This window comes from Lactuca serriola, chromosome 4 (genome assembly GCF_051521515.1).
Source record: "Lactuca serriola cultivar US96UC23 chromosome 4, Lser_US96UC23_V15, whole genome shotgun sequence".
Classification (NCBI taxonomy): domain Eukaryota; kingdom Viridiplantae; phylum Streptophyta; class Magnoliopsida; order Asterales; family Asteraceae; genus Lactuca; species Lactuca serriola.
Window position 1 is genome coordinate 78,026,501 of NC_136411.1, and position 13,237 is coordinate 78,039,737.

A 13,237-nucleotide genomic window follows, 5' to 3' on the forward strand; every position below is an offset into this window, starting at 1 on the left:
CAAAAAAATATTAAAGATTAAATATGCAAAAAAGAGTATTAAGGAGAAAATGTGTACAAAATGAGAAATATATTACCTTATGAAGTCATTTTTTTTTCTAATTTACCCGGAATAATCGGTGATAAGGATTAAATATGCATAAATAAACGTATATGTAATGTATATAAAAAAAGTATTTTAGCTTTTAAAAAAAGTGATTATCCCTTAAAAAAAAAAAAAAAAAGGTGAAGAATGTTCGTCGTTCGTTGTTCGTGGGGGTAGGTTGTGACCATGGTGTTGGGGTAATAGAGACATGTCCTACGAGTTTTGGAGACGCAAACAACAAACAAGGGGGATCAGGATTCTTTCCCCCTTCCTTCAGATGGTCGGAAAGAGGGTCCTCCTCTGAGATCATCCTGAAAAGGGTGGTTAAGAACTATTCATACTTCTTAAATCCTTTTGTTTTCAAGGAAATTCTTCATTTATGTTTCTATCTTCTCATCTCAATCGTGCCACCAATCTTCATCATCTTCTTCTCACATACCTAGGTGTATTATATTTTCACCAATATTTCCTTTTGTTTAGTATATACATTGTACACGAGAGATAGATATCAACTGAAAAAAACCAGACGATTGATATAAGCTTTGATTTCCCTTCATGCCCTCATTTCTGGTGCGATCGGAAACCCTAGGAAAATGAAAAACCCCCATTTGATCATTAACTTGAAGAGGGCTACCAGTGATTTGTAGGAAAAGAAAGCTGGCGCATTCAGAGAGGTGTGTGGTGGCAGAAACAGCTGCTGACTACACAATCACGACATATGGTTTTGAGTACAATGGGGGGTAGATGGGCAACAAATGAAATCAAGTATTCTTATTTCCCGCTTTTGATTCTTGTTCTAGCTCATGGGTGTTCTTCCCTGAATCCCGAAGGTATGCTTATTTTTACTTTTTAATCAGTTTAAGTATATCAAGGTATGTGTTTCAACTGTTTGTATCATTTATCAACAAAAATGCAGGATTGGCATTGTTGGATTTTAAAGCAAGAGTATCTCATGATCCATATGGAGCCTTTGCAAGTTGGAATGTGGATGACAATGATCCATGCTCATGGTCTTATGTTCAGTGTGTCTTTGGCAATGTGCATACTCTGTAAGTAAATGGAAGTATGTGTTTTCAATGTTCTTCATTTGTGAAGTTACAAGCTACTTTTTCATCCAATCAATATGATCATAAATCGTTGTTGATTTTATGAATTTGATCCACAAGACCACAAGATTTTCTTTATTTTGTGATTCTATATTGGTTATTCTATAGACATTTGAATAACAATCGATTTTTGGATGTAATTATATCCTTTTCTTGAAGTGATCTCAAAGGGCTATCTTTGGAAGGAGTACTCACACCTGAGTTAGGGAATCTCACTCACTTGAGACGTCTGTAAGTGTCAAGTTCTAATTCTTACCCACTATTTTTTTTCTTCCAATTATGAAGGGGTATAAAAGACATTTGATTAAAGATAAACGAGTATGTTAGTATGTGTTTTGAATTTTTTAACAGAGGGAGAATTGATTTGAGAGACTTGAAACATTTTCTAACTTTTTGTTTTTCCAGTGTTCTCTCACATAACCATTTTCATGGAGTTATTCCAAAAGAGATTGGCAAACTCAACATGTTGGAGGTACTGGATTTAAGGGATAACAAATTGATTGGAAATATTCCACCAGAGGTTGAAACAATGCAATCACTAAAATATCTGTAAGTGCTATAAATCCATTTTTAAAAGTATGACAAGTACTATGAAAATGCATACAGTTCCTTGTTGATTCTGACATTGAGAAACAAATACATTTGACTCAACATTCACATGTCTAACAAACGGATTATGGATTTTGAGTTTATATTTCACTTCCCTTTTTACAAAATAAGGTTAAGTTTTGACATTTAAGGTCAAATCTGTTACTTTCAAGAATCAAAATTCACATGGATTTCATGACAAACTTAGCCACAAGATTTCTCTTAGTTTCTATTTGAAATCATTTTCAAAATGGGTCATCAAATATTACGTGAAATTTTATACAATTCTTTATAATCTTGATGTAGAGAAATGAGTACATTTGACTCCATTTTTCAAGCATTCACATATATAACAATCATATTATGGTTTTTTAGTACAAATTTCACTATACCCTCTTTTGAAGAAAAGGTAAAGCTTTGATCTTTGAGGTCCAACCTATCACTTTCAAGAATCAAAAATGACATGAATTTTCTAAAAAACATAGCAACAAGAATTCTTTTAATTTGTGCTTGAGATATTTCCTAAAGTGGGTCATCAAATATTTTTCCAAAACATGTCAATTTCTTTAAAATCTTAAATGTTGAAAAATGAGTATATCTGACTCATTAAAAAACCTCCCATCAGGTTGCTTCATAACAACAATCTTGAAGGAAGCATTCCACATGAATTTGAGAGCCTGAATTTGCTCTACAAGTTACAATTTGATGATAACCTTACATTCAGTGTTACAGATGCAATTGGATTTCTAAACAGGAAACTTGGACGTTGGTAAGAGTTTTCACAAAAAAAAAAAAAAAAAAATTTATTAAAATATTTAATTATGATACTTATTTATTTTAAAAAATTATGGTGACACATTATGACACAGCATATGGCAGGGTGGTTTTAACCATCTAAGGAATGCAGACTCTGTTATATCCCCATTCAAAGAAACTGTTATTAATTGCCTCAAGCCATTTCAACTGTAAGAAAGAAGCATATAATTAATTATATGCACACTTTAAAAAAAAAGAAATTGAAATGTATAAATTCTTTTATTGATTTTTATGCAGAAAACTCACATTAACCCTTCTTTATCATGTTTCTTGTGTGTTTTCTCGAGTTTCAGATTCAGCAAGGGCATTTCAGACAATTCTTGTGTCAATGAAGAAAGTATGCGACTTTCTTTTTGACTCAATGGACTTGATATAAATCAGATACATATATTCATATAGAAATGTTTCTTTTTTGACTTAATACAAAAAGACTAATTAACAAGAAAAGTGAGGATACGGAGGCTTTATGCATTCAGACATCTTTCTACCTTACTTTATTTCCTATCTAGACACAAGGGTAAAATGGTGATTTACTCTTATTATGTAAATTATCAGGTCCATTAACGCCCAAAATAGTTGAAAACACAAAAATTGATGGATGCATAACAAGTCGAAAGCTAATAGAAGAACCTACAAATGTAGCATCCGAATCTTCATATAATGATGATGACATGTCAGCACGAGGTGGCATCATAGGAGTTGTTCCTAGTACCAAAAGCAGCGGATGTTTCTGGAAAATAACAAAAAGATTTGATGATACTCCATCTTCATCATCGGAAACATCTGATGATGATGAAGAGTCAACGGAAAGTCAAACTAATTCAGACATGTGGAAAATCTTGATAGGAATGTGTTGTGGATCTTTTCTTCTAATCACTTCCATGACACTATCATTCATGTGTCATAATAAAGCTGTCAAAACCATGGGCCCATGGAGGCCTGGGCTTAGTAGACAACTGCAAAAAGCATTTGTTACGGGTAAATGATATTATGACTTGCTATTATTATTAATTAAAACAAAAAAAAAAGTTTTGCAAAAAGGTTATTCTTACAGCAACCTGTCAGCTGGCCCACACTGTCTTGTCCTGTCCCATCAATATTATGATGTGTGAGATTGTGAATCAGGTATATAGTGGCCCACATTGTACTATTGGGATACATGACTTATTTTGCTTTTTGTATCAAAGACTTATTGTTTATTAAGTGCTTATTTTGATTTTTTGTTTTCTACATTAATCCCCTTCATTCAATAATAGGGTTTTATGCAGAAAAGTTTCATTATTTAGGGAAATTTTTTGATATTTTTTTTGAACAGAAAAGTCCCGATTATTTAACATTTTGCACAAATTGACGAAAAAATTCGTTTTTTTTTATTTTTTTTATTTTTATTTTAACAGGAAATAACAGATTATGTGATTTTCCCAAAATAATGGGATTTTTTTGTTAAAAAAAACATTTAGGACTTTATCAATTTTTTTTTCCAAAATAGCAGGACTTTTCGGCATAAAACTCTACAATAATATTTCATTATACCCCCATAATTGTATTCAAATTCCAAACCATTACCCCCTCCGTCCCAAATTGATAGTCCATTTTTAATTTTTGAAGTCTTTTTTCTTCAACTTTGACCTTAAATATTTTTATTTGTGTTATATATTACTTGATAAAACTTATAACAATGAAAAAACATTTAAAATACAATTCATTCATATATTTTGCATCAAGTATTATCTATCAAACACAAAAATATTTAAGTTCAAAGTTGAAGAAAAAAGACTTCAAAAGTCAAAAGCGGACTATCAATTTGGGACGGAGGTAGTATTATTTTTCACTAATTAATCTATTTTTCTTAAACATCCGATAATATTTCATTTTGTTTCCCAATATCAAATAATAAAATGCATAACGGTTATGTTATATTTTCATCGTTTTATTCTAATTTTTATAACATATGTAATGATTTTCATTTTTTTGAAACTTATCTTCTTCGATTATACAATATCAGATAATTTCCTTTTCACTTTAATCCAAAAATATTAAATACAAATATGATCTGTGCTTAAAAAGAAATAAAATTTAACAAGTGGGCTTCACAAAACACTATAGATACACGACGATAAACTAGTTAATTTTACCAAAAAAAGAAAAAACTTTTAAAAAGGGTTTATGATAATTGGTTTTCATTAAACTAAATTAAGCGGAAAGATGACATGGCAAAAATAATAACTCATGGATACTCTAAGAACGACTTTTGGTTGTTATTGTCCTTCAAATTACTATTTTTGGATCTTTATTAAATACCATTATCATTTATTAGTGGAATTAAGGTATTAATTATCCTCTTAATCATGATTTAACAACACAGGTGTTCAAAAACTAGATCATTCAGAGCTAGAAACAGCATGTGAGGATTTTAGCAACATCATTGAAACAATGGAAGGTTGTACTTTATATAAAGGAACATTATCAAGTGGAGTTGAGATTTGTGTTGCTTCAACTACCATTACAAGACTCAAAGATTGGTCAAAACATGCACAGCTATTGTTCCACAACAAGGTTTTCTTTTTTCTTTTTTAGTTTTTTTTTTCAAACATATTTTATATATCTTTAATCACTCAATAACTAAAATTTTATTATAGATTGAGATGCTTTCACGTGTGAACCACAAAAACTTTGTTAATCTTATTGGTTATTGTGAGGAGGACAAACCTTTTGTTAGAATGATGGTGTTTGAGTATGCTCCAAGTGGCTCACTCTCAGAGCATTTACATGGTAATTCTATAAGTAAATGACCATTTTACCCTTGTGTTTAAAGTCATGTCTCCGTTAACTTTTTTGTTCTAATTACACCTCTTATTAAATGATGTTTATCTGAAATAAGTGGTGTATGCGCAAAATCTGTTTCTTTTTTGGACTCAATGAACTGTTTGAATGTGAGTAAATGACTATTTTACCCTTATGTTTAAAATACAGTTCAAGAAGTTGAGCATCTAGACTGGAGTGCAAGGATGAGAATAATACTAGGAGTAGCATATTGTCTCCAATGCATGCATGACTTAAGTCCTCCAGTGGTGCACATGGATCTGAATTCAAAAATGATCTATCTAACCGATGATAATGCTGCTAAAGTAAGCTTCTGTGCAAAAAGACGTAAATGCCCTTCTCATCCTTTATAAATATAGACCTAGTGTTGAGAAGTTTTCTGATTTTCCAGGTTGCAGACTTGAGTTTCTGGAAAGAGTTTTCCCAGAAAGAAAAGATATCAGGGGCAAATAAGTCAAAGTGTGTTGTGACGCCTGATAAGGAGTCAAACATATACAGTTTTGGTGTTTTATTGCTTGAAATTATATCTGGGAAACATCCCTCTTCAGACAAACAAGTGCCTCTTGTAACTTGGGTAAGTCCATTAAATTACTATATTTGTTTTAGTTTTTAACTTTTTATGTTATTATTAAATAACTACTGACTCTAATTTTGCTATTTTCACAGGTGGAAGAATTTTTGAAGGACAATAAAAACATTAGTCATATGATCGATCCAACCTTAAAGTCATTCAAGCAGAAAGAACTTGATGTTGTTTGTGAAGTTATTCAAGAATGCATTGAAAAAGATGGAAGCGAAAAACCAACGATAAATAAAATAATTCGAAAACTTAGGGACGAAAGTGGTATTTCACCAGAGCAAGCAATCCCTAGACTGTCTCCCCTTTGGTGGGCTGAACTTGAGATCTTATCTGAAGATGAAACATAAAAAAAAAAAAGAAGAATAACATTAAAGATACATCGAAAAAGTCTACATTTTCTCATTTTTAACATGTACATGCGATAGTTTTTGTTGGATTTTCTTTGATTTTTTTCTTGACACTTGATATATAGGTTGTATGTAAATTATTTGATCAAAATGAGGTGTCGAGATTTATGGGATTGGGTTTTTCACCGAAGGGCCGAGATGTATAACGAAATCATAAAGCTCAAAGAAATAACCCACCTACCAAATTAGACTTTGGCAATTTTGATTTTTATATGATTTTTTAATATCCTAGTCGAATATTTTTTTTTAATTAGAAAAATGTAGTTGAATGTTAATGTTTTGATTTCGAGATATAAAATTTGAACAATTTTGGATATGGAATAACCACAAACTTAGACACCTAAAATTTAAAACCAAAAGAATGTTAATTTACAACAAAAGCAGCAACAAACTAACAAGTTTCGTAACTTTTCGTTGAATGAAAAATAAAAAATAAGAATAATTATTTCCAATATAGCAAACCTTTTCATTTTTCAACATATCTGGTAGTTAAGGATTAAATCACCTTATTTAATAAGTGTACGAGTGCGTTGAGAAATTGAAAAACATTTATTATATTTGAATTATTTTTGGCCTTCTCTACCAATCAGACAACTTATTTAGATCGCAGACTTCCACTGACACTTTAAAGTAGAAATTAAGGGAAGACATTTCACTTCCTTATATTAGATCTTTACCTATGTGAATAAGGGAAGACAGTAAAACTGTAAAGGGAAGGAGCATCGCCTGCCAATTTTTTTTTTTTGGATCAATCATTTGTCTCGTGTTCGGCAGGGCAAGCCTGTGCAGGTGTCCTATAATATCGTTGACGAATGTTTTTGCGGTCAAATAGTGAATCACATTAGACAAAATGATTGTCATTTATTGTTCTGATTCCCCAATACTATATTCCTTTTATATTTTAATATATTTTGTCGTGGCTTTGAGAAACGAATATATCGTATGTATGAAGTTTATGAAATGAAAGTTAGGAATTTGACAAAGCTCCTCGTTTCACACTATACAGAAAAAATTTAAAAAACATTGACGAGCTTTATTTTATTTTGGTGTCATATGTATGAGTAAAATATATGCAACAAAGAAGATACTTGAAGCATAGAGAAAGTCTAAAATAATATGGCAAAATTGTTATGGTAATTAATGGGCTTTGTTATTCATACCGAATAAGATGTTACCATGTAATTTCTTATTTTGTAATTTTGTTGTGAACCGACAACTACCAATCGGTAATGTAATATGTGTTAGATTTATGTGGTAAGAAATAGCGTTTGGAATTCTGAGAATCGTTATTATCACTTTCAAATTGAAGTATTTGGTTGGTACGTAGGCATAGGGATCGCCAATCCACAATCCGCTTTCCAAACGTGGTGTTCCCAAACACGGTACAGTTGTGTACCAATTGCCGATGGAAACGCTCTTTGGTACGTTTTCCTTGCGATCCCGTGGATTCTCCGATACACTCTTGGAAATGTGATTTTGACGAATTGGATTGCACAGAAATGCAATTGGGATCGCCAATTTTGTGTATGGAACGTTGATTTTTGTGTAGGCGGGAAATTATTTTCCTCTAAAAGAACGTTGACGTTTGGAAAAAGTTCATTGATTCTTGATGCTTCACCTCCTAGGGTTGAATTGCCCAATTGTCCTAACACAATTTTAGCAGCCAACAAAACCGTCCTAAAACAATTTTAGCAACCAACAAAACTGTTACAAATTCGAGTTTTCCAAGGAGGATCAAAATCAGGTCAATTTTTAGAAAAACAATTTTCTAATGGTTTTTTAATAAAGCAATACAACCCAAATAAAATTTTTCCAAGCTCGACCCCATCCAGGGGTTCTACCTCTTAGACCCCGCTCCCAGGGGCATTGCCCCAGACCCACGTTCGTTTAGGGGCTTCGCCCATAAACGACAGTCTACTTAGAATCTTTAACAAAATTAAATAAGTATGCACTCCATACATTCCTTATTTAATATTCATCAAAATTGATTTTGGTCAACAAGTCAATTCAATTACACTTAAATATATTTGTGAAATAATTCACCAATAATATGTTCATAAAGCATAAACTAAACATGTTAGAAACCACAAAGGCCCGATGGCCTCTTTTCGAGAAGAAAACATGTCGGTAATGGGTGACAAAAGGATTTGTTACTAGATAAAACTCGCCCGTGGGTAATTTTTACCGATGATTTCATGAAAATTGAGCTTCTTATGTCTCAAACTTCTATTTTCCAGAAATAATTTTCGAGTGATATTGGTTATTAAACATGTATTGACAAATTATACCTTTTGTGTAATGGATTGTTTGTATCTTTAATATATACTTTTTGATTATAAAACATTAAATTTGATTTAGTTTGAATTGGATCGACGCCCTCAATCCTTCACTTCGTCTTTCCCCTTCCCTCTCAATATCTGGTAACGGTGGGTCGCAAACGAAGCAAATCCAAATAGATACATAGTGAGGATTAGGGCATTCAATCGAACTTGAAGACGCAAATAAGAGGAGTCGCACTGGCAGATCGAAGTAGAGTGAGGATTAGGAGCCCAAATGAAGTTGGAGTTGAGAGATAGTGATCGGAACGACAGTGGCGGTGGCATGCTACCTTTATGGAGAGAAATCATGTAGATTAGCGGAGGGAGCGGTAGGAGAGCAGAAGAATACGTGTGAAGAAAGCCGATGACCATGCGAATTGAAGGCTAGCTCCAAAGAACGAAAGCAGCTAAGGATTTCACTATTAACCGGATATACCAACCACATACGCCAAACCACAAAGCCATTGGCTTCAAACTTGTACTGTTCATTAGACTACTTGCCTTTCGTCAACCTCCGGCCTAGGTTCCACTTCCACCAGAAGCTTGGTAAATCGATTGTTGATCGACCCTTTGTAAATCGAAGATCAATCGGAGGTGTGTAGCTAAAGAGGGAGGAGACTGAGTGTGGATTGACGGTAAGGTGAAGAAATGGGGAAGCGGGGTGGTTTTATGGATTTTTAAAGAGATAAAGAAGAAGCGGTGGACCGCAATCCAATCCCCGTTGATTAAAGAGTCGATGACATTGGAAGCTACGCAATGAAGAGGAGATAACACGTAGTGTCTATCGGCGGTGGGTTCGAGACAACACGTAATGTTCCAGCAAGCTAAGAAATTAAAAAAAAAAAAGTCCACCAATCACAGGGAAGTCCTGTTCATCTGCACCTTTAGAATTAGTAAGTATATATAATACTAGTACAATTAAAAAAAAATACGTATTTCTATAAAATCATAAAATCATGACATCCAAATACATATGGTATCATACATGTATTTTGAAGATGTCTGTCATACATTTAAGACATACACATGTTTATCAACTATTGTTGATGACTAAACTTCCTTGATAGACAAATGTTTGTCATATGTGACCCTTTTCGATAGACAATGCATGACATAAAAACAACTTCTTTTCTAGTAATATATATCTATACAGGCAAAGTTTAATTGAGAAAAAAGGTTAAGAATGAAAGAATCAATCTCAACCATTCATTTATATCTTGTCGCAAAACCTCCGTTGTACTGACACGACGGGGAGACGGTTATATTCATATGTGAATATAAATTCACATATATTCAAATATGAATCAACCACCTCCCCTCTCATCCTTCACCTCCTCACTGCCATTTCAATCACCTCTATAACCACAAACCACCTGTGTCACCGCCACCACCACCTCTGCTACTGCTGCCACCGCTACAACCACTATTACCACCACCACCCCTACCACCACTGACATTACTGTCACCACCTCCACCACCCCGGCCACCACTTCTATAACTACCTCTGCCACCATGTCTGCCATCACTGCCACCACCACCCTTGCCACCACAACCACTACTACTACTAGAACCACCGTCACCAGCTCCGCCACCAACAACCATATTCATATATGAATAATCATTTGTAAACAAACACATACTTATTCATATATATATATATATATATATATATATATATATATATATAATATTTCATATATTAATAGGTATATATTTATTCTTATATGAATAAAATATGTTCTGTGTCCTCTTTGTATACTGGAGCGCTTAAGCGACAGATTCAAAAAGAGTGGCCTAGATTCATTCTTGCTTTCTCAACCTTTATTTGCTCTATTAAACCTTTATTTCTCTCTCTCTGTCTCTCTTTCTCTCTCTGTCTCTGTCTCTCTCTCTCTCTCTATATATATATATATATATATATATATATATATATATATATATATACACACATATTCATGTTTGTTTACATGTATGTATGTGTTTATGTTATTGTGTAAAAGCTACACAAAAAACATAAATACATACATATATTATAATAAAACTATATTTCAAATGGTGATTTGGAATTGTGCATATTCACATAGAAAGATCTTTATGCCTAAAAGTCATTGTTGAATGATATTTGTTAATGACATATGATCCTATAGGGTCACACCTCATAGAAAGTTTATATTAATTGATTATTTATTAAAGTAATTTGATTATTAATAAAATTATCAACACTTGTATTTAATTAGAAAATTATTATTTTATGAAAATAATATTTTGCTAACATATTGAGAATTATTGTTTCTAAGAAACAATAATAAAAGAGAACAAAAACTAGTTATATTCACAAGGTACGAATATATATGTTGTGTACAAATTAACTGAGCACTTTGATTAACCATTTAGTTAGGATGTAACTAACTAGTTATGCATTATGTGAAAGACACTTGATGGGCACTTGGACTCATGAAAGCCATAAATGACAAGGGGGATGGGGAGTTAGATTGTTTGACTTCTTTCGGTTCTTACACTCTTATAAAGTATGTTTTCACATTAAATAAGGTATGATCCTTCATTGAGGAATGAGACTATATAAAGGATGCATAGGGTGATTAAAAATACTAATTTATCATCTCATTTTCTCTCTAAAAGGGGTGCCAATTTTATGGTTATAAAGCTCTCATTCCCTCTCTTCTTTTTTGCAATTTGGTACCTAAACTAAGTGCTTACAAGTTGGTTCTCCTTAAGGCTAATTTGGTATAAGTATTAATGGCTTAATAACAACTTAATACAAGTGAAGGCTAACATGTTTTAGTAGTTGATCCTTGCTTTGGTGGATACATTATAGAGAGCTTCTCCTTGGGAGTTTAATGCATCACTTCATCAATGTCCATCTTCCATGAGAATTAAAGTCTTCAAAGGTTGTAACACTTAACTTTATATGGTTTATTTAATCTCTTTGAGATTTAAAAAGATAATTTATGGGTTGAAAAAACTTTTATGTTTTTTTTTTCTTCTAATTTTCTAATTTTTGTTGCCATTATTATCGTTTTTGGGAAAACGATTCTGAATAAAACCCAACAATTGGTATCAGGACCATTTTATAAGCTTGTTTAGATTATTAAATTATTTGGTATAATCTTTATTGTTGGAAAAAATGGATGATATTATTGATGGGTTTTTGGTCATAAGACATCCTATGTGCTCATACAAACCCTAAAGCTCGGATCTAGGTTTCTCTATTGTACATACTTTGAATCCAAGACTTTGAACCCTAATACTAGCATATGGAAATCAGAATTCACATGTAAATAGGTTTAAGAACATACCTTGATTATTATATAGCAATAACAATCCAATTCCTCCTTGAATTGACCTTGGAAAGCTGAGAGTCACAAGTGTCACTCCTCTAATGGCTTACAAACACCATAAGCAAGTGGAGAAGGTATAAAGAGAGAGGAGGGAGGTTAGAATTCGTCCTTAGGACCTCTTGGGAAGGGTTGGACGAATTCCTAAGCCCTAGAGGGTTTATATAGGTGTAAAGATTAGGGTTTTAGTCCTTATCCTTATCTAGTTGCTTGTCCACCAAGCAACCATAAGATAAGTCCTAGAAATCCTTATCCTAGTCAAATTCTAAGGGATTTACACCTCAAATTCGTTCACCATATATATAAGATAATCCTTACCTTATTTTGTAACTATCACATAATTACAATTCAGCCCCTCTAGTTTAATTAATTACACTTGATCACAAAATTAATTCTTAATTAATTATTGACCAATATTAATTAAACAAATATGATTTCTCCTTTAATATATTATTCTTATAACATATTAATAAATCATAATAACATCTCTTCTATTTATTTCTCCAATCAAGTTGCTTTGGTGAAGGCAACCCAAAAGGACCATGCACCATCGGGTCAAGTACATACCAAAATAGTTATGGACTTAGACACTAATCCAACAGTCTCCCACTTGGATAAGTCTAACAACTATTCTGCGTATGACTTCGGATCCTGATCTGCAATCGTAGCTTTCCAAAGCCGCTGTCAACTCTGATCATATCAAATATGCGTGTCCTTAGATAAGGGATCATATATTCCTCCATTCTAGATATCATATGAGATATGATTTCTAATCATTCTCTTTGTACTATATCTCGATTTCCGATTTATGACGACTGACTAATTGAACAAATCAAATTAGCCCTAGCCCGGCCGAGCATTTACGTTTGTCATCACTAAACCATCGAGGGGCCCAAAGATATCGCTTTTATCCTACTTTGGATAAAAGGAACGGATAAAATTTGATACAATGCTTGCTTGTACTCACGCACCAAATCACACACAACAATATGTTTTATAACACCAAGTTACTGGTGCGTTTACATATTATCAATGTGCAACCGATTTGCAAGATACAACTCACACATCTCGGTCTCAAGAATATAAGATGTTATCGTCTCACCAATCACTCGTGATACAATCCATGGAGTGATCCAAGTGAGCGTGGGTTTAATCCAAT

At 32.8% G+C, this 13,237-nt stretch overlaps 1 protein-coding gene across 1 annotated transcript; it reads left to right on the top strand.

Moving 5' to 3' along the window:
* Positions 1 to 243: 243 nt before the first annotated feature.
* LOC145101951 (protein MALE DISCOVERER 2-like) lies at positions 244 to 6,603 on the top strand. The gene is made up of 13 exons (XM_079039263.1): positions 244 to 914; positions 1,001 to 1,133; positions 1,350 to 1,421; positions 1,596 to 1,739; positions 2,404 to 2,547; positions 2,648 to 2,743; positions 2,888 to 2,931; positions 3,150 to 3,572; positions 4,960 to 5,150; positions 5,234 to 5,366; positions 5,568 to 5,722; positions 5,809 to 5,991; positions 6,084 to 6,603. The coding sequence occupies exons 1-13, from the start codon at positions 803 to 805 to the stop codon at positions 6,342 to 6,344; spliced, it is 2,091 nt and encodes a 696-aa protein (XP_078895389.1). The 5' UTR covers positions 244 to 802; the 3' UTR covers positions 6,345 to 6,603.
* Positions 6,604 to 13,237: the final 6,634 nt, after the last annotated feature.

Bases quoted from the DNA above. Each gene is read 5' to 3' on its own strand.
- LOC145101951 (XM_079039263.1), top strand. From the start codon at position 803: ATGGTTTTGAGTACAATGGGGGGTAGATGGGCAACAAATGAAATCAAG. The intron at 1,134-1,349 runs GTAAGTAAATGG...CTTTTCTTGAAG, and splicing joins TTTGGCAATGTGCATACTCT to TGATCTCAAAGGGCTATCTT. The intron at 1,740-2,403 runs GTAAGTGCTATA...ACCTCCCATCAG, and splicing joins ATGCAATCACTAAAATATCT to GTTGCTTCATAACAACAATC.